The sequence below is a fragment of the Vulpes lagopus genome, chromosome 5, assembly GCF_018345385.1.
Source record: "Vulpes lagopus strain Blue_001 chromosome 5, ASM1834538v1, whole genome shotgun sequence".
Taxonomy (NCBI): domain Eukaryota; kingdom Metazoa; phylum Chordata; class Mammalia; order Carnivora; family Canidae; genus Vulpes; species Vulpes lagopus.
In genome coordinates, this window is record NC_054828.1 from 27,852,468 (window position 1) to 27,880,205 (window position 27,738).

A 27,738-nucleotide genomic window follows, 5' to 3' on the forward strand; every position below is an offset into this window, starting at 1 on the left:
TTTTGTAACTCTGTGGGAGAGAGGACTGTTTCTGATTCTTTCTTTTGAGGTAAGGTTTTCCTTGTAGTCCTTTTGCTCAGTGCAGAGTGGCCGAAAACAAGTTGTATTGGGAAAAGGAGAAAAAGAGAGGAGAGAAAGAAGAGAAGAAAAGAGCAAAAGAAAAAAGGAAGAAAAAAAGAAAAAAGAGAGAAGAAAAAGAGGGAAAAAAGAAAGGAAAAAAAGGGGTGGGGGAAGCAAACAAATCAAAAAGCAAGAAAAAAAAAAACAATATGGGGGCGTATCTTCTGATTCTGTATACTTTAAGTCCCTTGACTTCCCCTGGAACTGGTCCGTCTAGCTGGTCTTCTGGGGGAGGGGCCTGCTGTGCTGATTTTCAGGTGTTAGCACTTCGGGGAGCTGCTCTGCCCCCTGCCTGGCGCAGGGCTCAGTGGGGGTTGTTCACCCCATGAGGCCCCAGGAGGAACAACCAGAGGCCAGCTCTGGAGCCCTGGCTTCAGCTTCCGCAGTCTGCAGGGCCTGGAGGCTCCGGGGCGGGGCCGCTGATCTGCTCAGTTCGGGGCAGGAGCGTCCTGGCTGTCCTGGGCCCTCCCGGCCTCTGCCTGTCCCTGGGGGAGGCCGGATCCTGGGCTGTGTCCCGGCGCCCTGTGCCCCGGGGCCTGCGCTGTTGGATTCGCGCTCCCGCCCCGCAGCCCCTCCGCGGAGCCTCCGCCCGAGCCCCTCCGAGCTGCTCCGGGTCCCGCGGAGCGCTGCAGCCCTTCAGGGAGCTCCGGGCACTCTCCCGGGGTGCAGGTGTATGTTAGTGTCCCAGGGAGCCCGAGGGCATCCCCGCCCTCCTGCTCCAACTCCCTGCAAGCCCCTTTCCGCGGGGAAGGTTGGTGCAGCTCCTGCTTCTCTGGGACGGGGCTCTCCTGTCCTGGGGACACTCGCCCCGGCCTCAGCCCCTCCCCCTTGGAGGCCTTTTGTTTCTTTATGTGTTTCCCCCCCCCCCCCCCCCCCCCCCCGGCTTCCTACCTTGATAGAAGCGCGAACTCTTCTCACTGTAGCGTTCCAGCTATTCTCTCTTTAAATCTCAGGCCGAATTTGTAGATTTTCAGAATGATTTGAAGGTTATCTAGGTAATTTGGTGGGGACAGGTGACTTGGGGACCCTACTCTTCCGGCATCTTGCCCCTCCTCCTCCGAGAAGTATTTTTAAAGTCATTTATAACTTGAGAACCTCTAATGGGTTCTCCTATAGTAGCTCATTGTTATTTTGTGAATGTGACATTCTCTCTTATCCTTTTGAAGTACTTACTCCATCCTATTTGTTTATGATTTTATCATAAATATAATGAAATCTTGGTCAACCATCTTTCTACTAGTTAACATTGTTATTAAGTTGGCACTATTTTTGAGGGGTAGAAAATGCAAACAGCTTGGAAAAAACCCTCAGGTGTTTACATTAAAATCTTCCTTCCTAAATCCTCAAGCAATGGTTTTTAACATTTTTAGAGTTAGAACCCTTTGCTATCCTAGGAAAATTATAAACCTTCTACTTCTAATTCTAATTCTTCTAATTCTGTATATAATTTCTGGGATTTTTGGAACTCCAAAACCTTTTTAGGGACTTTATATTAATTACTTTTTTTTTTTTTTTTTTTAAAGATTTTACTTATATATTTGACAGAGCACAAGTAGGGAGGGCAGAAGGAGGCACTGACTCCCCATTGAACATGGAGCTGGTGCAGTGCTTGATTGATCCCAGGACACTGGGATCATGACCTGAGCCTAAGGGAAATGCTTAACCAGCTGAGCACCCAGGCGCCCCTTCTGTTTTTTAGGTCAAAGAAAAACTGTTTCCTGCTAAAATTTCTGTGCTTCAGTGGTCAGGCTGGTTAAATAAGGACAGCACTCAGATCCACTAAGTCTTACTAAGACTAAAGAGGGAGAATGTGTTCTAGACAGCTACTGATTATCTAAAGAGGGGTTTGAATTCCTTTGTGAAGAACAGAGAACTGCCAGACCACCCTACACACACCACATCTAGTTCCTTCCATGAAATTTGCAGGCTCCAATAAATAGATACAGCAACTATAGATAGGTAAAAGGGCATATTGTACAACTAGGGGTACAAAATATTTGAGGAAACCCACATTGTGAATGACTTAATACTCAAGGAAATTGAATTTGTAGGGCAAGCAGAATATCATTTAGAAATTACACGTAATATATTTTAAAGGGATGGTAGGCCAGTTCATAGAGGATTGACTGGAAATCTCTGTGTCCTAATTTCATTGATTGTATTTAAAATTACCATATAGATGGACTGATAAACAGAGTAGACACAGCTGAAGATCAGATTAGCAATCTGAACAATTGAGCTGTGTAGTTCTAGAATCCTTCATAAAGGGCACAAAGAATTGGGGTAGGCAAAAGTTCTATTACCCATCTAATAGAAATTTCAGAAGGACAGAACAAAGGGAATAAAGAGAGGAAATAAGCAAATATGTAATAGAGGAAAATTTCTTTGAGTTGAAGAAACTCAGCTCTTTAGACTCAGGGCCCACATAGTGCTGAGCAGGATGGGTGAAGAAAGGTCCTCCACAGGTTACCTACCAAAATGGCATTACTGATTGGTAGAGGACAGCAGGTGGTTCTTTGTGCTGAAGTAAAATGAATGAATGAGTCCATCCATCCACTCACCCACATCTGCTGTGTGCCAGGTACTTTGGTACACAAAATTAGATGTTCTTCCTAGTGTTGTGGAGCTTTAGTCTGGTAAAGGAGAATGCAGGGGTCAAATGATCAATTATGTAAGTAATTGTACAGTTACAGCCTTAATTGGTGATACGAAGGATGCCTTGAAGAATGTATAAAAGAGGCATTTGCTTCAATTAAGGCTTTTAGGGAAGTCTTAAAAATTCATTTGACCTGAGATCTGTGAACTATGTAGCTCACTGGTGAAAGTGGTTATATTAGTTGCTTCACTGTGCTGTAAAAATTACCACAAACCCAGTGACCTAAAATGGCCTAAGTTTATTATCTTCTAGTTTTGGTAGCCAGTAGTCCTAAAATCAATGTATTGACTAGGGTGTGTTCCTTATGAAGCTTTAGGGGATAGTCTACTTCTTTCCTTTTCCATCTTCTAGAGATTGGCTACATTCATTAGGGCCCCTTCCTTCATCTGCACATCTCTCTGTGACTCCGACCTCTTGCATACATTATCATATCTCCTCCTCTCACCGACTCTCCTACCTTCCTCTCATAAGGACCCTTGTGAGTTCATTAGGTTAACCTGGATAGTCCAGGATGACCTTCCAATCTCAAGATCTTTAATCATATCCGTAAAATCCCTTTTGCCATGTTAGGTAATGCATTCACAAATTCCAGGAGTTAGGACATGGACATGGTAGGGATATTATTACGGTTACCACATGGGAGAAAAAAGTATTCCAGAAAATGAGAAGAGCATCACAAAAACCCTGTGATGGGAGCATAGAATGTTCTAGAAAATGAAAGAAGTTCACTGTAGATGAAGTGTGAAGTGAAGGGAAGCATGGAATAAGATGAGACGAGAGATGTACTGGAGCCAGACAATGTAGGAAGTTGCAGACCATTTATTGGATTTGGGCTTTTTTTTTTCTCAAAGATTTTATTTCTTCATGAGAGAGAGAGAGAAAGAGAGAGAGAGGCAGAGACACAGGCAGAGGGAGAAGCAGGCTCCATGCAGGGAGCCCGATATGGGACTTGATCCCAGGACTCCAGGATCACACCCTGGGCTGAAGGCGGTGCTAAACCGCTGAGCCACCCAGGCTGCATGAGGATTTGGGCTTTTATCCTAAGAGCAGAAAGAAGCCACTGAAGAGTTTTAAGCAGGACTTACTTAGGATGATTTTATAAGATATAAATTTTAAAAAGACTGCAATTGCTGTAATGGGAAGAATGATTGAGTTTATGGACAGCAGAGTAGATTTGGAAGGCCCCAGTAAAAGAATATTGTAGTGATCCCCTTGAGAAAGGACAGGTATGGGCTAGATAATAGTGATAATAGTAGAGATGGAAAGAAGAGGATGGGTGGAGGAGTTGTTTGGGATGTATGGGGACATACATATTTGGGAGGAGCTAGTGATCAACTGTTTTTGTGGACTGAAGTAGAGGATGTAGTCAAGGATTAAGTTTTAGGTTTCTGGATCATGTAACTGGGTGGATGGCAGGTGCTCTTCACCGAGATAGGGAACAGCAGTAAATACTTTGCAGCATTGGTTTGCAAGAAGATCATAACTTAAATCTGGATATGTTAAGTGAAGAGGTGATTGTGAGTTCTAGAGAAGGATAGTTGGATATTTAGGTCGGGGATTCAGAGATCAGAGTTAGATATGATTTTATGGCTCATCATTTGCGAATAACTGATTGAAAATACGGGGATGGATAGGGCCTAAGACTGAGCCTTGATGGTTTTCTACAGTTAATTTTCAGGAAAGAGAAAGATAAAGCCAAAGAAGATGGAGAAGGTACAGCTGAAGGTAGACTAGTGATTAAAGATGGAAAATGCCAAAATAAGATTGTTTCTAAATTTTCTTAATTTTAAAGGAACCATTAGAATTTAAAAACTCCCAAGAAAGTTGAAGAAAACCAAGATAACAGTTGATAGCTCTATCCTATCTTATTAGTATTTTGTATCTTGTATTAGTATTTTGTATTAGTATCCTATCTTATTAGTATTAGTATTGTATTTTAGATTGTTCAGTACATAATAGATATATTACAGATGCTACACAGTTATTACTTGAATAGGAAATACTGGACAATTAATAAAAGTAATTAGTCCAAACTTTTGGCAAGGTCCACCTTGCTCCTTCCTAAAAGTATGACATAGCTATGTTGTTTACGTTGCTGTTACATTTATTCTGAATTCTACCTCCTTAGAATAAATATATTTTCTAGATTATAAGCCACAGAAGTACATTGTGGGCCAGAAGAATAAGTGGACCAGGAAGGGCCATCTTACCTTGGTTCTAGAAGGCAGGGAAAACTGTCATTTTCTGTGGTAATTTTGTGAATTATCACAAGCCTGGACGCTCTTAAGTCTGTAGGTTTAGCTGAAATTAGTATTTACACTTCTAATGCTCTTGGAGACCTTGAGTGCCTTGGTTTAAACTAAAGAATTTAAATTTCAGATCTCTTAACAGTATATTTGGGGAAAAAATGGCTGCTTCTCTATACATGCCATCTAAAGTTAAAACAATAAACAACTCAAGACTATGGTAGGGAATAGAGTTCACATTTTTATACTATTTTTGTTTGCATACTCTGGGTCAGCATGTAGTTTGCTTTTTCCATAAACAAAGATTAAACTCCATATAAGCTAGGATTGCTTTGGAAACCTCACATCACAGTTGTTATATTTCTAGTCTATATTCTAAACACTTAACATAATTTTAATTTAAATTCTTAGGTAAAGTTGACCCTAGAACCACATGAAGTTAGAGGCCCTGACCCTCTATACCCCACACAGTCAAAAATCCATGTGTAACTTTGACTCCCCCAAAACTTAACTATTATTGGCCAGTGTTGACCATTAGTTGTTATTGGTAACATAAACTGTTGCTTAACACATATTTTGCATGTTACATGTATTATATACTGTATTCTTACCGTAAAATAAGCTAGAGAAAAAAACATTATTAAAATCATAAGGAGTTACGCCTGGCTGGCTCAGTCAGTAGAGCATGCTACTCTTGATCTTGGGGTCATGATTTCAAGCCCCACATTGAACATAGAGCCTATTAAAAAAAAATCATAGGGAAGAGAAAATAGATTTATAGTACTGTACTGTATTGAGAAAAGTCCACGTATAAGTGCACTTGCACAGTTCAAACCCATGTTGTTCAAGGGTCAACTATATATGGTACTCTGCTTCTAGGGTACCTCATGAGGCATCTTGGAGTAACACGATCATAACGGAAATCTTGATTGGGAGCCCTTTCCTCCTCAGGTGTGTTGTTCTCATCTGCTTAATCAAGTCACCTTTCCTTCTTTCTCTTCCATGCTTTCCCTAGGGTTAAGCCCCATTGATGGTCTCCAAGACATATCTCAAATCCATCCACTTGTCCCCATTTCCAGCACCCTAATTCATACCACCTAACTTCTAACTGATCCCCCCCAAAATGCTTTTACTCTGAACACTTTTGTATCTTTTGCCACAAAATTTGGTAATCTTTCAAAATTAAAAATTGGATGTCTGTCCCCTGATAACTTTTCAATGACTTTCTCTTGCACTCAGTTAAAAACAAATTTAAGGTTAATTTTGATCTGACCCCTAACTAATCCTGTGAATCTAGGCTTATTCTGCTTTAGATACATTCTGTTCTATTTCTTAACTATGTTAAGATCATTATTTCTTTGGGGCCTTGCTGTTTCCTCTCCTGGAATGTTCTTCCTCTGCTCTTTGTTACCATTAGTTATCAGTTAAGGTGATGGAGGACTTCCAGGACATTACTATCTATAGAGGTACCTGTCAATTCCCCTATTCCCCACCCATTATTTTTTTTTAAAGATATTATTTATTAACGAGAGATACAGAGAGAGAGGCAGAGAGAGAGAAGCAGGTTCTGTGCAGGGAGCCCGACGCGGGGACTCGATCCCGGGTCTCCAGGATCATGTCCTGGGCCGAAGGCAGGCACCAAAGCATTGAGCCAACCAGGCATCCCCCCACCCATTATTTTTGATATTGCCACGTTTTAATTTGTATAGAACATATCACCCACTAAGATTATATTGTTTATCTTTTCCCCTCTTCTAGAAAATAAATTCCATGAGGGCAGAGAGCTTATCTATGTTGTTCACTATTATCCCTATCACCTAGAATAATATCTTGCATTTGATAAGTGTTCAGTAAATATGTTTGGAACAAATTTGGCAAATCTTTTTTTTAAGTAGTTCTATTTAATTAATTTTAAAGTTGAAGTATATAATTAACATACAGTGTTGTGCTGGTTTCAGATGTACAACATGATTCAACAATTCTATACATTACTCAGTGCTTACAATAAGTATACTCTTAATCCCTGTATCTATTTACCCATCCCCTCCCCCACCTCCCATCTGGCAGCCATCAGCTTAGTTGTTATATTTAAGAGTCCATTTCTCTTGTCTTTTTTTTTTTTTTGTCATTTGTTTTTTAAGTTCCACATATGAGTGAAATCATAGTATTTGTCTTTCTCTGTCTTATTTTACTTACCATTATATTCTCTTTGTACATCCATGTTGTTACAAATGGCAAGATCTCATTCTTTTTTATGGCTGAGTAATATTCCATTGTATGTATATACCACATCTTCTTGATCCATTCATTTATGAATGGAAACTTAGGTTGCTTCCATATCTTGGATGTTGAAAAATTGCTGTAGTAAACATAGAGATGCATGTATCTTTTTGCATTAGTGTTTTCCTTTTCTTTGAGTAATACCCAGTGGTAGAATTACTAGATCATATGGTAGTTCTATTTTTACCTTTCTGAGGAAATTCCATACTGCTTTCCATAGTGACTGCACCAGCTTGCATTTCCATAAACAGTACATGAATGTTCCTTTCTCTTTACATCCTTATTAACACTTGTTATTTTTTGTCTTTTTGATTTTAGCCATTCTGATAAGCATGAGGTCATACCTCATTGTGGTTTTGATGTGCATTCCCCTCATGATGAGTGATGTTGCACATCTTTTCACACCTAGTGGGCTTCTATATTCCTTCTCTCAAAAAATATCTGCTCAGGTCCTCTGTCCATTTTTAATTAGATTATTTGCTTTTTTGGTATTGAATTGTAGAAGTTATTTATATATTTTGGATATGAACCACTTATTGGATATATCACTTGCAAAAATATCTTCTCTCATTCACTTGGTTATCTTTTTATTTTGTTGATTGTTTCCTTTGCTGTGCAAAAGCTTTTTATTTTTGGTATAGTCCCAATAGTTTATTTTTGCTTTTGTTTCCCTTGCCTGAAGAGACAGACCCAAAAAATGTTGCTAAGGCTTGGACATTGGTCCAGGAGATTACTGCCTATCTTTTCCTTTAAGAGTTTTGTGGTTCTAGGTCTTGCATTTATCTTTAATCCACTTGGGGTTTATTTTTGTGTATGGTGTAAGAAAGTGATCCAGTTTCATTCTTTTGCATTTAGCTATCCATTTTTCCCAACACCATTTATTGAAGAGACTCTCTTTTTTCCCATTGTATAGTCTTACCACTTTTGTTATAGATTAATTGACCATATAGGCATAGGTTTGTTTCTGGGTTCTCTATTCTGTTCCATTGATCTATGTGTATATTTTTGTACCAGTACTATGCTGTCTTGATTAGTATAGCTTTGTGTAGTGTATCTTGAAGTCTGGGATTGTGTTACCTTTATCTTCACTCTTGCTCAAGATTGTATTTGGGGTCTTTTGTGATTCCATACAAATTTTAGAATTCTTTGTCTTAGTTCTGTGAAAAATGCTTTTGTTTTTTGATACAAATCGCATTGAATCTTTAGATTGCTGTGGGTAGTGAAGACATTTTAACAATATGGATTTTTCTGAGCCATGAGCATGAAATATTTTTCCATTTATGTCATCTTTAGTTTCTTTCATCAGTGCTTTTTGGTTTTTGGAATATGGGTCTTTCACCGCCTTGGTGAAATTTATTCCTGGGTATTTTATTCTTTTTGGTGCAATTGTAAATAGGATTTAAAAAATTTTCTCTTTATACTATATCATTATTAGTGTATAGAAATGCAGCTGATTTCTGTATATTTTGTATCCTGAGACTTTACCAAATCCACTTATCAGTTCTAGTAGTTTTTTGTTGGACTTTGTGGTTTTCTATATATAGTGTTATGTCATCTGCAAATAGTGCAAGTTTTACTTTTTCCTTACCTTTTATATCTCATTCTTGTCTGATTGCTGTGGCTAGGACTTTGATTCCTGAGTTGAATAATGGTAGTAAGAGTGGACATATTTGTCTTGTTCCTGATCTTAGAGGAATAGCTCTCAGTTTTTCACCATGGACTGTGATGCTAGCTGTGGATTTTTCATATAAGATCTTTACTATGTTGTGGTATGTTCCCTCTAAACCCACTTTTTTGAAAGTTTTTATCATGACAGATACTGGATTTTGTCAAATGCTTTTTCTGCATTTATTGAGATGATCATATGGTTTTTGTCTTTTCTCTTGTTGTTGTAATGTATCATGTTGATTTGTGAATATTGAGCCACCAGAAATCCCACTTGATAGTGGTGAATGATTTTTATTGTATTGTTGGGTTCAGTTTGCTAATATTTTGTTGAGGATTTTTGCATCCATGTTTATGAAAGATACTGGCCTGTAATTTTCTTTTTTTGTAGTGCCTCTCTCTGGTTTTGGTATCAGGGTAATGCTGGACTTATAGAATGAATTTGGAAGCTTTCCATCCTTTTCTGTTTTTGGTGGGATTTTTTTGGAAATAATTTGAGAAGAATAGGTATTAACTCTTCTTTAAATGTTTGGTAGAATTCACCTATAAAGCCATCTGGTCCTGGGCTTTTGTTTTTTTGGGAGTTTTTAAAATTACTGATTCAATTTTGTTGCTAGTAATCGGTTTACATTTTCTGGTTTTTTTTTTTTTTTCCTGATTCAGTTTTAGAAGGTTGTGGGTTTCTAGGAATTTATCCATTTCTTCTACATTGTCCAATATGTTGGCATATTATTTTTTATAATATTCTTTTACAAACTTGCATTTCTGTGATGGTGATATTATTTCTCCTGTTTCATTTCTGATTTTATTTGAGTCTTTTTCTCTTGGTGAATCTTACTGAAAGGATATTAATTTACTTGATCTTTTCAAAGAACCAGGTCCTAGCTTCATTGATCTGTGTCATTGTTTTTTAAGTCTCTCTTTCATTTATTCCTGCTCTAATCTTTATTATTTCCTTCCTTTGACTGGCATTGGGCTTTGCTTTGTTTGTTCTTCTTTTTCTAGGTCCTTAAATGTTATGTTGTTTACCTGATATTTTGTTTCTTGAGTAAGCCTGTGTTGCTATAAACTTTTTTCTTAGAACAGTTTTTGCTGCCTCCCAAAGATTTGGACTGTTGTGTTTTCATTTTCATGTTCCCCATGTGTTTTTTTTTTTAATTTATTGTTTGATTTCTTGGTTGACCCATTCATTGTTTAGTAGCTTGTTATTTATTCTCATGTATTTGTGTTTTTACAGATTTTTTTCTTGTGATTGATTTCTAGTTTCATACTATTGTGGTTGGAAAGACGGATGACATGATTTCAGTCTTTTTTAATTTATTGAGGCTTGTTTTGTGGTCTAACAATCTGAGAATGTCCCATATCCCCTTGAAAAGAATGTGTAATCGGCTATTTTTGGATTGAATGTTCAAAATATATCTAATTTATCATTCAAAGTCTCTGTTCTCTTGTTGATTTTCTGTCTTGATCTATCCATTACTCTGAGTATCTCCTAATATTATTATAGTACTCTTAATTTCTTCTTTTATGTCTATTAATAGTTTTATTATTTAAGTGCCCCAATGTTGGGTGCATAAATATTTACAATTGTTACATCCTTTTGTTGGATAGTTCCCTTTATCATTATGTAGTGTCCTTTGTCTCTTCTTACAGTGTTTTGTAGTCTGTTTTGTCTGATAGAAATATTGTTTTCCCAGTCTTGTTTTTATTTCCATTGGTATGGTAAGTGTTTTTGCATCACTTAATTGTCAATCTGCATGTGTCTTTAAGTCTGAAGTGAGTCTCTTATAGGCAGCATATATATGGGTCTTGCTTTCTTATCCATTCAGGCACCTTATGTCTTTTGATTGGAGTATTTAGTCCATTTACATTTAAAATAGTTATTGATAAGTAGGTACATAATACCATTTTGTTACTTGTTGTCTGGTTGTTTTTGCAATTCTTCCATTCTTCTTCTCTTGCTCTTTCCTCTGTAGTTTGATGGATTTCTTTAGTGTTATGCTGGGATACCTTTCTCTTGTTTTTTGTTTGTTTGTTACCATTAGGTTCATTTAAGATACCCTATGTGTATAGCAGTCTGTATTAAGTTGATCATCACTTAAATTTTTGAACCCATTCTAAAAGCACTGAAATTTTCCTATGTGCTCTCCACTCCCTGGTTTATGTATATGATGTCATACGTACTTTTATGAATCTCCTGATTTTTTTTTTTTTTTAATAAATTTTTTATTTATTTATTTATTTATTTATGATAGTCACAGAGAGAGAGAGAGAGGCAGAGACACAGGCAGAGGGAGAAGCAGGCTCCATGCACCGGGAGCCCGATGTGGGATTCGATCCGGGGTCTCCAGGATCGCGCCCCAGGCCAAAGGCAGGCGCCAAACCGCTGCGCCACCCAGGGATCCCGAATCTCCTGATTTTTATACTTACAATTGATTTTACTCCTTTTATGTTTAATTTCCATTCTGGTTTATAAGTGATTAATCTACTATTTTTATTGTATCTTTGCATTTACCTGTGAACTTTTTCCCTTCCTTAATTTTCTTATGCCTAATTATGGCCTTTTCTTCTTAGAGAATTCCCTTTAACATTTTTTTGTAAACCTGGTTTAATTGTGATGAACTCTTTTAACTTTTGTCTGGGAAAGTCATTGTGTCTCCTATTCTGAATGACTGCCTTACTGAATAGTGTTTTCTTGGTTGCTTGTTTTATCTTTTCAGGACTTTGAATATATTGTGCCACTCTATTCTGGCCTGCAAATTTTCTATTTTAAAATCAACTAATAGCCTTATGTGGTTTCCCTTATATATAACTGTTTTCTTTTCTCTTTTAAAAATATTCTCTCTTTATCACTTATTTTTGTCATTTTAATTATTTTGTGTCTAGGTATGCGCCTCCTTGGGTAAATTTTGTTGGGGCCTTTCTGTGCTTCCTGGGTCTGGATGTCTGTTTCCTTCCCCAAAGTAGGGAAATTTTCAGCAGTTATTTCTTCAAACAAGTCTTGTGTTGCCTTCTTTCTTCTTCTGGGATCTCTATAATGTGAATGTTACTACGTTTGATGATATTATCAAGTTTGCTGAACCCGTTCTCTTTTTTTATATATTTTCACTTTTTGCTGTTTGGCGTGGTTGCTTTCCATTACTCTGTCTTGCAGATCACTGCTTAGTTTTTCTGCCTCCTGTAGTCTCCTGTCAATTTGCTCTAGTGTATTTTGGATTTTAGTTATTGAATTTTTCATCTCTGGTTCTTTTTTATATTTTCTATCTCTTTGTTGAAGGTCTTACTGAGGTCCTCCACTTTTTTTCTCAAGTCCAGTGAGTATCTTTATGACCGTTATTTGAATTCTTTATCAGGCGTATTCCATTTCCTTTAGCTCTCTTGCTATGATTTTGTCCTGTTCTTTCATTTGGGCCATATTGCTCTGTCTCCTCATTCTGTCTAACTCTGTGTTTGTTTCTGTCAGCTATATCTCCTGATCAGCTATATCTCCGTAAGTGGCCTTATGAAGAAGAGCTCTTGTGATGTCTTGCAGCACAATGTCCTCTGTTCACTGGACTCTGTTCAGTGAACATAGGCGCATCAGGGATGTCTCTTGTGAGGCTGTGTGAGCCCTGCTGTGTGACTGAGCTGCACTTATCTTCAGTCCAGTGTCTGCAAAGGCCCGCTTCACCGGTTTGGAGTACACTGGTCAGGGTTTGGTCCCTATGCTGTTAGGGGCTTGTGGCAGGTCAGTAGTCAGACTGGATGGCTGCCCTTCATCATGTGCTCTGGGACTGCAGGTGCACTGTGCTGCAGGGCACTATCTCTGCACTGCTAGCAATAAGGTTTGGCTTCTGGGGCTGTTGGGTACACTGGTTTGTGTGATTATATTCCCTCCACCCCAGGGCAGGAGTCACTTTGGAGTAGCACTGGTCCCTGCTGGGGTTGCTTGCATGGTATGTTGGGGCAGAAGTGGCCTTGGAGGCATGCCGCCTGCAGAGTAGGTCAGGTTGGATGTGGTGCCTCTGATGGGGAACATGGTGGGGCACTTGGTGTTAGCAGAGTATGTAGAGAGTGTTTGTGCTAGTTCCTACAGGTGTCTGCCTATATCAAGGAGTAGGGAGGGAGGCTGGGGTAAGAGAATGGTGCTTGCCAGCACTTTTGTTCTTAAAGTCTTCTAAAGATTCCTGAACCTCCAGTACAAAATCCGAGATACCCCAGGCACTTTCCAAACTACTGCTTTCTTGTGTCTCTGCAGGGTTATTTGTTATGCTGCCTCTTTAAAGGTGGGGACTCAGTTTCCTATTATCCTTGAGCTTTCCTGGAGCTAAGCCAGCTGATTTTAATGTACCTGGAGTTAAGGTCTGCTGATTGTAGAACTCTGGAAGTTAAGCCCACTGGTTTTCAAAGCCAGATTTTATGGAGATTGTTCTTTGCAGGGTAGCTTGTCTGTGCCTGTGATACCTTCTCGATGCTTGTGGTATCCCTCCTCTGTGTGGCTAGTCTCACAGAGGTTTGGTTCCTAAGTGTGTTTCTACCCCTCTTGCACTTTTCAGTGTAGCCTTCTCTACAATTAATTTGTGCCAGTCTTTGAGTCTTTTTCAGAGTTAGTTGCACTGTGTGTCCATGAGTTCAGGATCTTACTACTCTGCCGTCTTCCCAGAAGTCCAAATATGACAGATCTCTTTTTGAGCCCCGGGAAGCTTTTCATCTGAAAATGGAAGAGAGGAATGTGACACCCATCTTTGGGGATAGCTTTTAAACCATTTGGGTCTCAATATTCTTTTTTATTGGGAGGAGTATTCTTGCTTTTTAAATTTTAATTTCAGTACAGTTAATATATAGTGTTAAATTAGCTTCAGGTGTACAATACAGTGATTCAACAATTTTATGTGTAACTCAGTACTCATCATGGTAAGTGTATTCTTTAATCCCCATCACCTATTTCATCTATCTTTGTGCTCACCTCCTCTGTTATAACCATCTCTTTGTTCTCTACAGTTAGGAGTCTGTGTTTTCAGTTTGTGTCTTTTTTTCCCCTTTGTTTTGTTTCATAATTCCACTTGTGGGTTAAATCATATGGTATTTGTTTTTTTTCTGATTGACTTATTCCAGCTCCATCCATGTTGTTGCAAATGGCAAGACTATATTCTTTTTATGGCTGAGTAATATTCCATTGTGTGTATATATACCTCATCTGCTTTAGCCTTTCATTACTTCATGGACACTTGGGCTGCTTCCATTATTTGGCTATTGTAAATAATGCTGCAATAAACATAGGGGTGCATATATCTTTTGAATTAATGTTTTCATATTCTTTGGGTAAATACCCAATAGTGCAATTTCTGGATCATAGGGTAGTTCTATTTTTAATTTTTGAGGAACTTCTATACTGTTTTCTGCAGTGGCTGCACCAGTTTGAATTTCTACCAACAATGCATGAGACTTTCTTTTTCTCCATGTCTTTATCAACACACATTGTTTCTTGTGTTGTTGATTTTAGCCATTCTGACAGATGTGAGGTATTATCTCATTGTGGTTTTGATTTACATTTCTCTAGTGATGACGTCAGGCATCTTTTCATGTGTTTTGTTGGCCATCTGTATATCCTCTTTGGAGAAATATCTGTTCATATCTTCTGCCCACATTTTATTTTTTTTTTGTTTTTATATTTTTTAGGATTTTATTTATTTACTCATGAGGGACAGAGAGAGAGAGAGGCAGAGACACAGGCAGAGGAAGAAGCAGGCTCCATGCAGGGAGCCCAATGTGGGACTCAATCCCAGGTCCCTAGGATCATGCCCTGGGCTGAAGGTGATGCTAAACCACTGAGCCACCCAGGCTGCCCTTCTGCCCACATTTTAATTGGATTGGTTTTGGGTTTTTTTGTTTTGTTTTGGAAAAAAAAAAGTTGAGTTGTATTAGTTCTTTACATATTTTGGATACCAGCACTTTATTAGATATGTCATTTGCAAATACCTTTTCCTATTCAGTTGGTTGTCTTTTAGTTTTGTCAAAAGTTTCCTTTGCTGTGCAGAAGCTTTATATTTTGATATAGTCTCAGTAGTTTATTTTTGCTTTTGTTTCCCTTGCCTCAGGAGACATACCTAGAAAAATGTTGCTATGGCCATTGTCAGAGAAATTATTGCCAATGTTGTCTTCTAGGATTTATATGGTTTCATGTCTCACATTTGGGTTTTTAATCTGTTTTGAGTTTATTTTTGTGTATAGTGTAACTAACTGGCATGGTAGATTCTGGTAGATTCAAGCTTCCTTTTAATTTCAAGATTTTATGAATTCTAAATATTTTGTAGCATTTCCAATAAATTGTTGCATTATTGAGACAAATGTTTTTAACATTTGCAAAATATTTCTCTACTGCTATATAACAGGATATTAATGTGTCATTTAAAAAAAGACTTCCTGTGGAATACAGTCCTATTATAACACAATATATACATTCCTAAAGTTTATCATGCTGTGGAGAATTGTGCAATAAAAGAAGAAAAGTCAGTGTCACAGTGGTCAGAAACTTTGTCGGTTACACATACAAAAAGACAAAAACATAAACAGCACAATTTTATACAAGTGAAATGATTAAGAAATACAACATACTATAGTAAACCTGGCACTGAATAATACTTGAGATTTGCTGGGCTTCATAAGAATTGCAGCTTGGAAGGTTCTGAGAAGTGTGAGGCAAGGCAGATTATTTGCAATCTGGTAGAAATTTCAACACTAGATATGTGTGGTTCTTAGCATCAGTAAACTGAGACAGATGGTAGAAGGTAGAAGTATATACATACCATTTGTGTATTTCTACATTGCTTGGTTCTGTTTTTTTAACTCATTTCAAATGGATGTCATTTTCTGTGTTTATCTAGTGAATGCTTGTCCCAGAGGAGAAATTGCACAGAGAATTTCCCAATACATTAATCACTCAGGAAAAAATTTGTGTTCCAAAACAAGCATTATAGTAGAACTGGCTATAATTTTAGACTTACAGAAAGTTGCACAGATAGTATGCACGGTGTTTTCATATATCTCACCCGGTTCCCTTAAAGGTTCAAATTTTATGTAAATATAATGTAATGATCAAAACCAGGAACTTGACATGTTGATGTTATAGTGTTAACTAACCTTAGTAGATCCTATTCAGATTTTCTCATCCTTCTTCTTTTTCTATTCCAGGATCCAATTCAGGATCCGTATTTCATTTGCTTGTCATGTCTCCTTCATCTTCTGCCATCTTGGACAGTTCTTTATTCCTTCTTTGTCTTTCCTGATCTTGACACATCAGAGAATACCCGGACAATTATTTTGTGGATTATCCCCTTAATTTGGATTTGTCTAGTATTCATGGTTAGATTGAGGTTATGCATTTTTGGCAAGAAAACCATAGAAGGGATGTTGTGTCCTGATTGCATTATATACATGATATCTGAGACATTGATTTTTTTTTTTGAGACTTTTAAAGATGTGTTCAGTGCTTCTGATTTTCAATTGTATAATTTATATTTATACTTTACAGTCACTTGTTTTTCATGTGAGGTTTAAAGTCTTCATTTTTATCAGTACATTGACTTTTTTAATGGATAAACCCTGTGGAAAAGAATTACACTGTTATGGGTATGCCTTTATATCCTGTGATTATTTTTCTCTGTATAGTAGTATATTCTGATTCCTCAATTATTGTTGAATAGTGTATTTCGATTTCTCAGTTATTTCTATCAACTTGAGAGGGTATAATCACATTTGAAATACTAGTATTATTTTATACTGTCTTTGTGAAATCTTTTTATGTAATGACTGTCATTATTTTGTTGCAGTGTCAATAGTAATGGGAATTCCCACAGTGAAGAGAGAAGTTAAATCTTACCTCATAGAAACTCTTCATTCCCTTATTGATAATCTGTATCCTGAAGAGAAGTTGGACTGTGTTATAGTAGTCTTCATAGGAGAGGTAATTATTTAATTGTCATTATTTTTTGCTACGTTTAATCTATAAGAGTTGAAGCCATAATTGAATGTTTTAATACACTTTTAAAAATGTGATGAATCAAGGTTAGATAATACATTCTTTCTGATATTAAACTTAAGTGTAGCTTGTTGTGTTTGCCTTAACTTGTCTCCTGCAGTAACAGGAATAATAACTTGTTGTGAGTAGGATAATATTATATACATAAATCTTTAAGAGCAGTGAGTCCCCGTTTTTACCTGTAGGGCTTAAATTTGGAGATTTGCACTGATTTTCTTTGGGAGTTTTGAAACCTGAGAAAGGCTTTGCATAGGTTGCGGTTTTATCATTTCTTTATTTTCTCCACCCCTCCTGTGTACTTCCAAGAGGCAGTCATCACTATTTTTTAAAATATTTTATTTATTTATTCATTTGAGAGAGAGAGAGAGAGCACAAGCAAGGAGAGAGGTTGAAGAAGAAGGAGAAGCAGGCAACCCACTGAGTAGGGAGCCTGATGTGGGGGCTCGATCCCAGGACCCTGACCTGACCTGAGCTGAAGGCAGATGCTTAACCAACTGAGGCATCCAGGAGCTCCTCAGCCATCATTATTATTTTAAAAGTCAAAATATGGATAAGAATGTGAAACATTTCTTATATTTCAGTCTCCTTGCAAGACCTAGGGAAAGCATATTGAATATGCTTTCTGCGAATAATGAAGGGAAAAAAGCCCCTGGAATAAATATTTTCTTAATAATCACATAGAATTTCAGAATATGAAAGGACTTAGAAGAGTATCTGGTTCTGGCTTACTGATTCCCAACTTTTCATGGTTTCTCATGTCTTTTAAAAGGAAAATGTTCTTAATGTTTTCTTTAGTATAAAGAAAGCATACATTTAAAACAATTTAAAACAAGCATACCGTTTAAAACAGTTACAGAAATGTATAATGAAAATTTATCTTCTCCTCCATGTAAATAGAAATACTATGGATATTCTGAAATATATTCTAAGAACTTTTTCTATGACTTGTATACATTTATATATAAATGCAATTGTTCTGTACATTTTTTTCATATCATTTTTCATATCATTTTTCTATGCTAAAAAGAGTATCAGCATCGTTTTTTATGACTACAAAGTATTCCATTGTATAGTTTTAACATAATTGACTTAATTTCTGATTGATAAACATTTAGACTCTGTACAAATTTTTTGCCCCCCCCCCCCCTTTTAAGACTGCTCTGTGCATTACTGTAAATAAATTGTTGGGCACTTGTATACTTACTGATGTGGGATCCATTCTTAAATGTGGAATTGCTGGGTCATAGTCCATATGCATTAAAATGTTCATAGATGGCCAAAATGCCCTACAGAAATTAATCCAGGTTATCCCTTTTCAGCAGTCTGAGAGAGAGCTTGTTTTCTTGTCCCCATGCTCTGCTAGATAATATTAGTCTTTAATTTTTTTTTGCCAAGTTGATGGATAAAAATAATATACTACTTTTGTTTAATTTGGGTTTCTTTACCAAATGGGATTAAATATTGGTTTATATGTCTTTTGACCACTTGTACTTACACAGATTTTGTCAGTCGCATATTGTATGTTAGTAGAAATTGTATAGTCTCTTGGCTTATATGTCTTTTGGCCATTTGTATTTATACAAATTTTATTTGTCAGTCACACATTGTATAGTAGAAATTGGTACGATCTCCTTGGAAAGCAATTTGGCAATAGCTATTAAAATTTCAAGTACTGTACTCGGGGACCTAATATTCTGCTTCTAAAAATTGATCCTTGCCCCCACATACACACATGATTCACATGCCAGTTGCAAGCCCTGTGTTTCTGACCAACCAGCTATAGACTGGAGGTTCCAAAGACCTCCTTCTTGGGTTTGATTAATATGCTGGAGTGCCTAACAGAACTCTGCAGAACATCTATGTTTATTAATTTATTAATGATAAAGGATACAGACAAACACCCAGGTGGGAGAGATGCATAAGGCAAAGTATGTAGGAAGGGGCATGGAGCTCCCATACTCTCTTAGGGTGCCATTCTCCCAACACCTTTATGTATTCACCAGCGTGGAACCTCCCCAACCTTGTCCTTTGGGTTTTTATGGAGGCCTCATTACATAGTCATGACTTACTAAATTGTTGGCCATTGGTGATTGATTCAACCTCCCAGTCATCTCCCTTCGCTGGAGATTGGAGGGGTGGGATTGAAAGTTCCAACACTCGGGTCACGTGGTAGGGTCTCCTGGCAGCCAGCCCCCATCCTTCATTGGGGTGGATCAAAAAAGGCACCTCATTAACATAACAAAAGACAGTCTTGCTCTCATTGCTTAGGAAATTTCAAGAGTTTGGGGAGCTCTCTGCCAGAAATGGAACAAAGACCAAATATATATTTATTATTATAAATCACAATATCATAACTTAAAATTAGTTTCAGTCTATAGGTACAGATGTGTGTACGAAACAATTCCAGACCCTCTTGCCATAGCCCTTCATCTGATCACTAAGGTGTAATAACACTGGGTTTGGAGTCAGATGACCCATATTCAGGGCTTCTGGATTCTGCTACTTACTGTCACTTGAGCAGATTGTTTTTTCTCTCTTCATTCTCAGTTTCATCATCTCTAAAATGAGAATTATGCTATTGAGCCTTTTAAGCTCAACAGTGTTACAGGCAGACACAATGAGATCACACACACGGAGAAGTGTTGCATGCTGACAGTGCAGTGTGAGTGCCTGCAATATTCTGATCTCTGAAGACTCCTGAATTGCAGTATTTGTATATGTATCTATGTAGAATTTCAGTATTTGGAAGAAAGTCTATCCTGAGCAGAACTGATTTATAGAATTCATTGAATTGCCTTTAGGAAATTTAAAAATATTAATCACTATATTTGATTCTACCTTGATTAGTCATTATTAGTCTATGTGTTTGGTAGATCAGGGTATGTTAACACTAGTAACAAGTGCATACATATTCTGTGGCTAGGATCATGATATCTACATGTTGCATGGTTTCTAGCTCTGGATCTCTAGCATCTTCCTAAGCCCATATTTCCAACTGCCTTCTTAATAACATTAGTTGAATGGTTAATGGTTTGATGAGCAATTTTTAATCTGTCCATAACTAAGTTAATCTGGTTTTCTCGGGCAGCCCTGGTGGCCCAGTGGTTTGGTGCCGACCTCGGCCTGGGGTGTGATCCTGGAGACCCGGGATCCAGTCCCACATTGGGCTCCCTGCATGGAGCCTGCTTCTCTCCCTCTCCCTCTGCCTGTATCTCTGCCTCTCTCTCTCTTTCTGTCTGTCATGAATAAATAAATAAAATCTTAAAAAAAAAAAATCTGGTTTTCTCAAACTACTTCTCTTCCAGGTTTCCCATGTGTTTATTAAAGGTTTTTTTTTTTTATACCACAGAATTAATAAGTCTGTGTTCCAGTTATTTTACTCTCAATTTGTTATGTGGATCTAGTGTGTTTTGAGTTTTATTTGTGTTATTCCTTAGCTTGAAATGTTGCCTCTTCCTTTCTCTTTCTTAATCATCCTTCAGGTCCCTGCTCACCCCTTTTATGAAATTTTCCTATCACCCATATGAATTTTATTTAGAGTAAATAGGTAGAAGTAAATTGATCTTTCGCAAACATTTTTAATTTTTGTAAAGGTGTTAATTACCTTTGGTCCACTTTAATGTGTGAGAAAAAAATTACGAATGAAAAGAAAACATGTAGAAGAATACCTATAGACCTTAAAATGTATAATCTTTTTATGCTTGTTAGACTTTCCGTTTTTCATGTTCTATTTTTCTTGAAGGGGAGGGTCCATAAGAACTCCCCTCTGGGAAGAGAGAAGACACAGAAAAATAGTTACTAGCTCTATTTTTGTTCTTTGTTCCTCTCTGGTGATTTCTCTCTTGGGGTCAGTTGGGCATAAATGATGAGACATTTATAGAACACGCACGGTTTTGAACAGTTGACTGTTAATGTACTGTTTGACTCTATTCTAGAATTGCAGGAGTTAAGAGGAATAAATTCCAGTTACTCTGAAGGATCCATTGTACAATGCAAGAGTGATATTCAGATTTTAAGATTGTATCATCCTTATGTTTACTTTTACCTTACTTTTACTTTAAATTATAACCTTTGTATTTTAATAATCCTTTGTTGTCAGTGTGCTTCATTATTTGTTATATATTTTATGCTGTTTTATAGTATTTTTTATACTGTACCATCATTTATATTATTTCTGTCACTCACGACCATTTCTGACAAAACGTTTTCCTACTGTGGATTTTAGCAAAATTTGTTTTTCCTGTTTTGTTCTTGTATTTGGAGAATTCTCCATTTTATGAATCTTGGTGGGAAGAAACCTCTCTCCCGTTAAGGAACCTAAGTATCCCAGGTAATTGCTTTACCAGTTCAAGCATATGACTTAGTCTCAGCTGCTTGGGTATTCCTATCCTGGACTTTGAGTGGAGCTTAGTTATTTTTTGATCACACAGAAAACCCAAAGAATAAACAGATAAATTATTAGAAATAATAGGGGAATTTATCAAGGTGACTGAGTGAGATCAATTTATATTTCTATATACCAGTAACAAAAAAAACATTTCTTCTAAATATATTTTTCTAAAGAAGCAAGGATTCTTGAATATGTCTCTGTTTGGGATTGTGTCATGTTTCCTTAAGATTAAATTCAGATTTCACATTTTCTTGGTGAGGAGGAGTTTTTAATTTTGATGAAGTCTAATTTAATCAATGTTTTCTTCTATGATTATTGTTCTCTGTGACCTAAGCAATTCTTGCTTAGCCCCAAATTGTGAAGATTATCTCTTCTGAAAACTTTGTTTTAACTTCTTTATTAGGTCTGCAGTCCATCTTGGGTTCATATTGGTTGTGGAGTAATGTGTTCACATTCATTTTTTCCACGTGGGTGTTCATTTACTCCACTACCTGTTGTTGAAGACACTTTCCTTTCCCCACCAGATCAGTTTGATGCCTTCTTTGTAAATCCAATGACCATATAGGTGTGGGTCTTTTTCTGTTCTATTGCATTGATGTGTAGGTTGATCCTTATGCAAACGCCTCACTATCCTGATTACTATTACTCTGAATTAAATATTGAAATCAGGTAGGGTTAAATCCTCCAATTTTGTTTTTTTTGGGATTGATCTAGATATTTTGGACATTTAGACTCCTCACAGTCATTTCTAATATCTGGTGTTGCTTCATAGTAGCAAGTGCTTCAACTGGGTGTTTTTTCTTTTAAATTACTGGGGAGATATTTGGTCACAATTTTTCAGCTGTTTTTTGGCTAGCCATATAGTTTTTTTGTTTTTGCTGAGCTTCTCCCTTTTCTCTTATATTTTTGTATAGTTGCTGTGCTGGTTCCTTTTTAATGAATCATAGAAAGAAATAGCTTATTTTTCCCCCCTCTAGGCCAATAGTTTATGTGGGGGGAGGGGGCAAAGTAGTGTTCCAGACTAGTTTTTTTCTTTTTTCTTTTCTTTTTTTTTTTTTTTTTTTTTAAATCAAAGACTGTCTTTGTAACTGCTACAGAGTCAGGATGCTTGCTGCAAATATAGTTTGTGCAATTCTTCAGGCTACCTCAGATTATTGGAACCACATTGAGTTCCTTTTGAGCTTAAGAAGTTTGGTTATTAATATGGATCTTACTGAAAATGGAGTTTACAGTTTTGTATCTGTTTCTCATTGATAATTCTGTATAATGTCAGTGCTTCCTAGGCAAATTCTATATAAGTGGCTTAATCTTTTCAAGTTAGTTTATTGTGCTTTCAGCTAGGGATTAGTTACCTGAGTGCTTTGGAACTTTTCCACGCAAGGCACCTGAGAAGGAGGTAGCTTCTGAAACAGTTGTATTCCATCTGGTTATGTTTTCTCAAGCTCTCATAATTGTCTGTTATCTTTTTAAAATAAAGGCAGAAGTATAGATATTGTTCTAATTATTCTTTCATTCACTGAACATGTATTTATTGAAGTACTAAAATGAAGAAAGTACTGGAAGAGATTTTTAAAAACCCACTAGATAGTAGATTATGTCCTTCACTTGTAATCTAGATTCCACAGGAATCTTTTTTCTCTTTCTTTTTGTTTTTCTGCATTAAAAAAATATATTAGTTATACATGCACATGGCTGAAGAGTCCCAGTAGTCTACAGAGTCTGTTATTCTAAACAGTAGTCTCCTGTCTGCACTTTTCCTAAAGCCTCTGCAATTTCCTTCTTTTCCCTTTTCCATTTCCCTCCCTCTGAGACCTGTTGAGGCTTCTAGCCTTGGCTGGCTGGCAGGCAGAGCAGACCTCCCTATGATGCTATTCAGGTGACATTGTTTGATCTTTTCAAAGAACTAACTTTTATTTTTTTAAATTTTTTTTATTGGAGTTCAATTTGCCAACATATAGCACAACACCCAGTGCTCATCCCGCCAAGTGCCCCCCTCAGTGCCCATCACCCAGTCACCCCAACCCCCTGCCCACCTCCCTTTCCACTACCCCTTATTCGTTTCCCAGAGTTAGGTGTCACTCATGTTTTGTCACCCTCACTGATATGTTCACTCATTTTCTCTCCTTTCTCTTTATTCCCTTTTAGTCTTATTGACTTCATCATTTCTTTATTTTCCTGTCATGTTAATTTCCATTCTTTATTTTTCTTCCCTTCTGCTTGCTTTTAGTTTGCTTTACTGTTTTCCTAGATTTTTAGGTTTTCCTGAAATGTTAGATTCTTTTTTCTAGAATTTTTTTAAAGATTTTATTTATTTGTTTTAGGGAGAGAGGACAGCATACATGAGAGGGGCAGACGGGGAGGGTGAGATAGAGTGTCTAGCAGACTCCATGGTAAGCATGGAGCCCATCACGGGGCTGAATCCTGGGACTCTGAGATCATGACCTGAGTTAAAGCCAAGAGTAAGATGCTCAACTGAATGTGCCACCCAGGCACTCCTAGATTTTCTAGATTTTTCTGAATTCCTAGGTTATTGGCTGGAGATCTCTTCTAGTAGAGGCAATTTTAAGCTATAAATTTCTTTCTAAGCACACATTATCTTCATCTCACAAATTCTGGTATGTCAGATTTTACTTTCATTCAGACCAAAATACTTTCTAATTACTGCTTTGACCCATAGGTTATTTAGAAATGTATTTAATGTGTTTAATTTTTACCTATTTGTAGATTTCCCAAATTTCCTTCTATTGTTTTGTTTCTAACTCAGGCCTTTTAAATTTATCAGTACTTGTTTATGGACTAGCATAGGATCTATCCTGGACAAGATTCCATGTTGCTTAAAAGAATGGATTCTGCTATTGTCCAAGAGGAAGGAGTGTTTTATAAATGTCTGTTAGATCAAATTGGTAGTGTTGTTCAGGTCTTCTGTAGACTTTCTGATCATCTGTCTAGTGTTTGTTTTTTATTTTAAATTACAGATTACAGTGTTAAGTGTATCAGTAATGGTTTTGGCTTATAATTTTTTTAGTATTTGTATTTTAAAATGTTATACATTTGTTACAAATCATACAGTGCCAATTAGGAAGAAATTGTACATACATAATGTCCTATTAAATTTGCATGTATTTCAACAGTTATTTACCAAAACAGTGATAAATACTAGGCATATCTTTGAATAAAACAAAGCCTCAGCCCAATGAAACTTACTGGAAAGACATATTAAAAAACAAATACGGGGAGCCTGAGTAGCTCAGTGGTTGAGTATCTACCTTTGGCTCAGGTCATGATCCCGGGATCCTGGAATCAAGTCCCACATTGGGCTCCCCACATGGAGCCTGCTTCTCCCTCTACCTGTGTCTCTGCCTCTCTCTGTGTGTCTCTCATGAATAAATAAAATCTTAATGTATTATGTATTGGGTTTTTTTTTTTTTTTAAGTGGTAGTAAATGCTTGAAGAGTAAATCAGAGCAAATAGGAAAGGGAGTATGAGGTTGCCAGGGGATGGTTTATTAGAGTGGTCAGGACATGTGGGTAAAGACCTGAAGGATGCAAGGGTTGATTATTCCAAGCTGAATAACAGCATGTGCAAAGGGTCTAAGGCAAGAGTATTGCTTGGTACATTTTGTGAAACAGCAGGGAGAGGCCTGTAGGGCTGGAAAAGAAAAGATGAGAGGTTCACTAGCAGGAGGAAGTCAGAGAAAGAGTGGGGTGGGCCATGTCACATAGGACGCTACAGGCCGTTTTAAGAACTTTGTTTTTACTCTAAGTCAGGGGACTAACAAGGTTTTTTTTATAGGGCTGCATGGCAGATATTTTAGGCTTTGCATGCTGTGCAGTTTCCGTTGCATCTATTCAGCTCTGCTGTTGTAGCCTGAAAACAGCCAGAAATAATATGTAAATGAATGGATGGGGTTGTGTTCCAGGAAATTTTTACTTTATGAAAACAGACAGTGGGTCTTTCTTGGTCTAATTAACATAAAATCTTTTGAGGATTTTAAGTAGAGAAGACACTTGATTTATTTTTCATTCCTTTAAGTTACTTTAAAATACTTTATTTTGAAGTAATTTGGGTTTTATAGAAAATTTACAGAAATAATACAGAGTATTCGCTTCACTGAGCTTGCTGTAATGCTAACAACTTATCTAGACATGTTAAGATTATCAAAACCAGGAAACAAAAATTAGTATAATATTTGCTAAACTATAGACTTTATTCAAATTAGACATTTTTTAACTGAAGGTTGTTTTTCTGTTAGTGTCCAGTCCTAAATATCACATTGCATTTAGTTGTTCTGACTCCTTAGTTGCCTTCTATACATGATAATTGCTTGTACTTTTCTTGTCTTTCATGAACTTGGAGATTTTTAATGAATACACTAGTCAGTTACATTGTAGAATGTCTTAGTTTGGATTTGTTTGATATTTTCTCATGATCAGACTGTAGTCATGCATTTGTGGCAAGAATAACCTGACTTACCTTTTAAAAGGGTCACATTGGCTTCTTTGGAAAGGGAAGCAAAGAACATACTTAGGCAACTATTACAATATCCAAGTGAGGCATAGACTAGGATAATTGAAGAGGTGGTTGAGAATTTGAACTGAATGGTTTCTAATTAGAAAAGTTTGAGAACTATTGCTGTACATCAACTATTTAGGAGAAGGAAAGGAAGAAAGACTAAGATATATTGAAAGTGAAGTGTTTGACTATTTTTTTTAACAACTTGACCATTTTAGAGACTAGTAAGGCTATTTGTCAGCCTTTGCTGATACATCTGCATTGAATTTAAAGTATCATAAAGCCAAACATTAGATGGCTAGGAATAGCTTTTCTTGGACCCTAGGGAAATAAAATTTATTATGAGCTGCCAACCCTATTCTAGCACATGCTTGTCCTTTTAGTCCTTTTGGTTTGTCACTTGTACACATTAAATTTCTGGAATTTTCATTGGTTCCTCATTAGGTAAAATGACATCTGTTTCAAGTCCTGAAGGACTGGACTTACCTTCCTGCTATAAGCAACTAGAAGGCTGAACAAAATGTGATTCATTTGTTCTCAGACATTGGACAGCAGACTATACATGATGGGATTCTCTTAAGACAAAAATAAATGCAGTGAATACCACATTTCCCCCAGCTTTCTGCCTGGAGATGTATTCCAGATCTCAGTGCAGGAAAGGCAATCACAGAGAGCGAGTGGATACTACAGAACAGAGTTGCAGAAAGGAAACTGCTACACAGAAAATGATGGTGCCTTTGGGTCCTTGTTGTATTGGGCCTTCCGTGCACAGGGTGAAATTCACAAGTCTGGGGGGAAGAATGATCAGGGATCTGCAACATGAACATTGCTGTTGCTTATACAGGATGACCTCTGACCATCCAGAATGGCAAGTCCTTGGTAATCACCCAGGGCATTTAATGGAGAATCCAGAGTCGCTGCACTGTCTTTGAAATGATTATTCTAGACCCACCCCAGCAAAGCTTAAAAAGAGGCCTCTAAGGGATCAACTGACCCACAAATAACTGCCTCCAAAAAAAAAAAAGCCCAACACTTAGAAAAACAAAATTAAGACATTCACCAATGTAGCATCTGTAATGTCTATTAAATAAAAAATGGTAAGTATACCAAGGAGAGAAAAAAGTGAGCCATAACTAAAAGAAAATTTAGCTAACAGAAACAAATCTAGAAATGATAGAGGTGATAGAACTGGCAGGAAAGGATAATAAAACAACTGTTATAAACATTTTCAAGCACTTAACAAGGAAGAATGGAAGATGTATAAAAGAATCAAATGGTGGAGGAACATATAGCAATGAAAAGTAAAATATCTGAAATTTAAAATTTACTGTGTAATCTTAACAGATTAGACACCACAGAAGGCAGAATAAGTAAATTTAAGAATGATAATAGAATGTACCCAAAATTAAATATATATAAAAAAAAAAAAGACAAAAAGAACAGTGGTATTCACTACATTTATCTGTGGGGTAATAGTAACTGATCTACCATATGAAACTCCAGAACGGAGAGGAGAAAGAAGGAATAATTGCTGAAATTTTTCCATATTTGAAGAAAAGTATAAATATTTAGATTTAAGAAGTCCAGAAAATCCTAAGCAGAATAAACACAAAACTACTGTCAGGTATGTTATAATCAAATTGCTGAAAACCAGAGATAAAGAGAAGGTTTAGATAGAAGCCAAAGAAAAGACACATGCACAGAAAAAGATAAGAAAACCACAGTTTCTTGTTAGAAACTATGCCAGCCCAAGATTATGGAACAACAACTTTAAAGTACTGGAGGAGGAGCCTGTTTTTTCTAGTTTTAAAATTTTTAGATAAATTGTCTTAGATTTAGTCATTGTTACGAA

General features: G+C 36.9%; 1 protein-coding gene across 1 annotated transcript in view; it reads left to right on the forward strand.

Annotated features, from left to right (window-relative positions):
• The window catches only part of MGAT4A (alpha-1,3-mannosyl-glycoprotein 4-beta-N-acetylglucosaminyltransferase A), a 124,228-nt gene that overhangs the window by 52,715 nt on the left and 43,775 nt on the right, over window positions 1–27,738 (forward strand). The window contains exon 5 of the mRNA XM_041756938.1: window positions 16,776–16,909. Within this exon, the coding sequence (XP_041612872.1) occupies window positions 16,776–16,909 (134 nt within the window). The remainder of the gene's footprint in view (window positions 1–16,775; window positions 16,910–27,738) is intronic.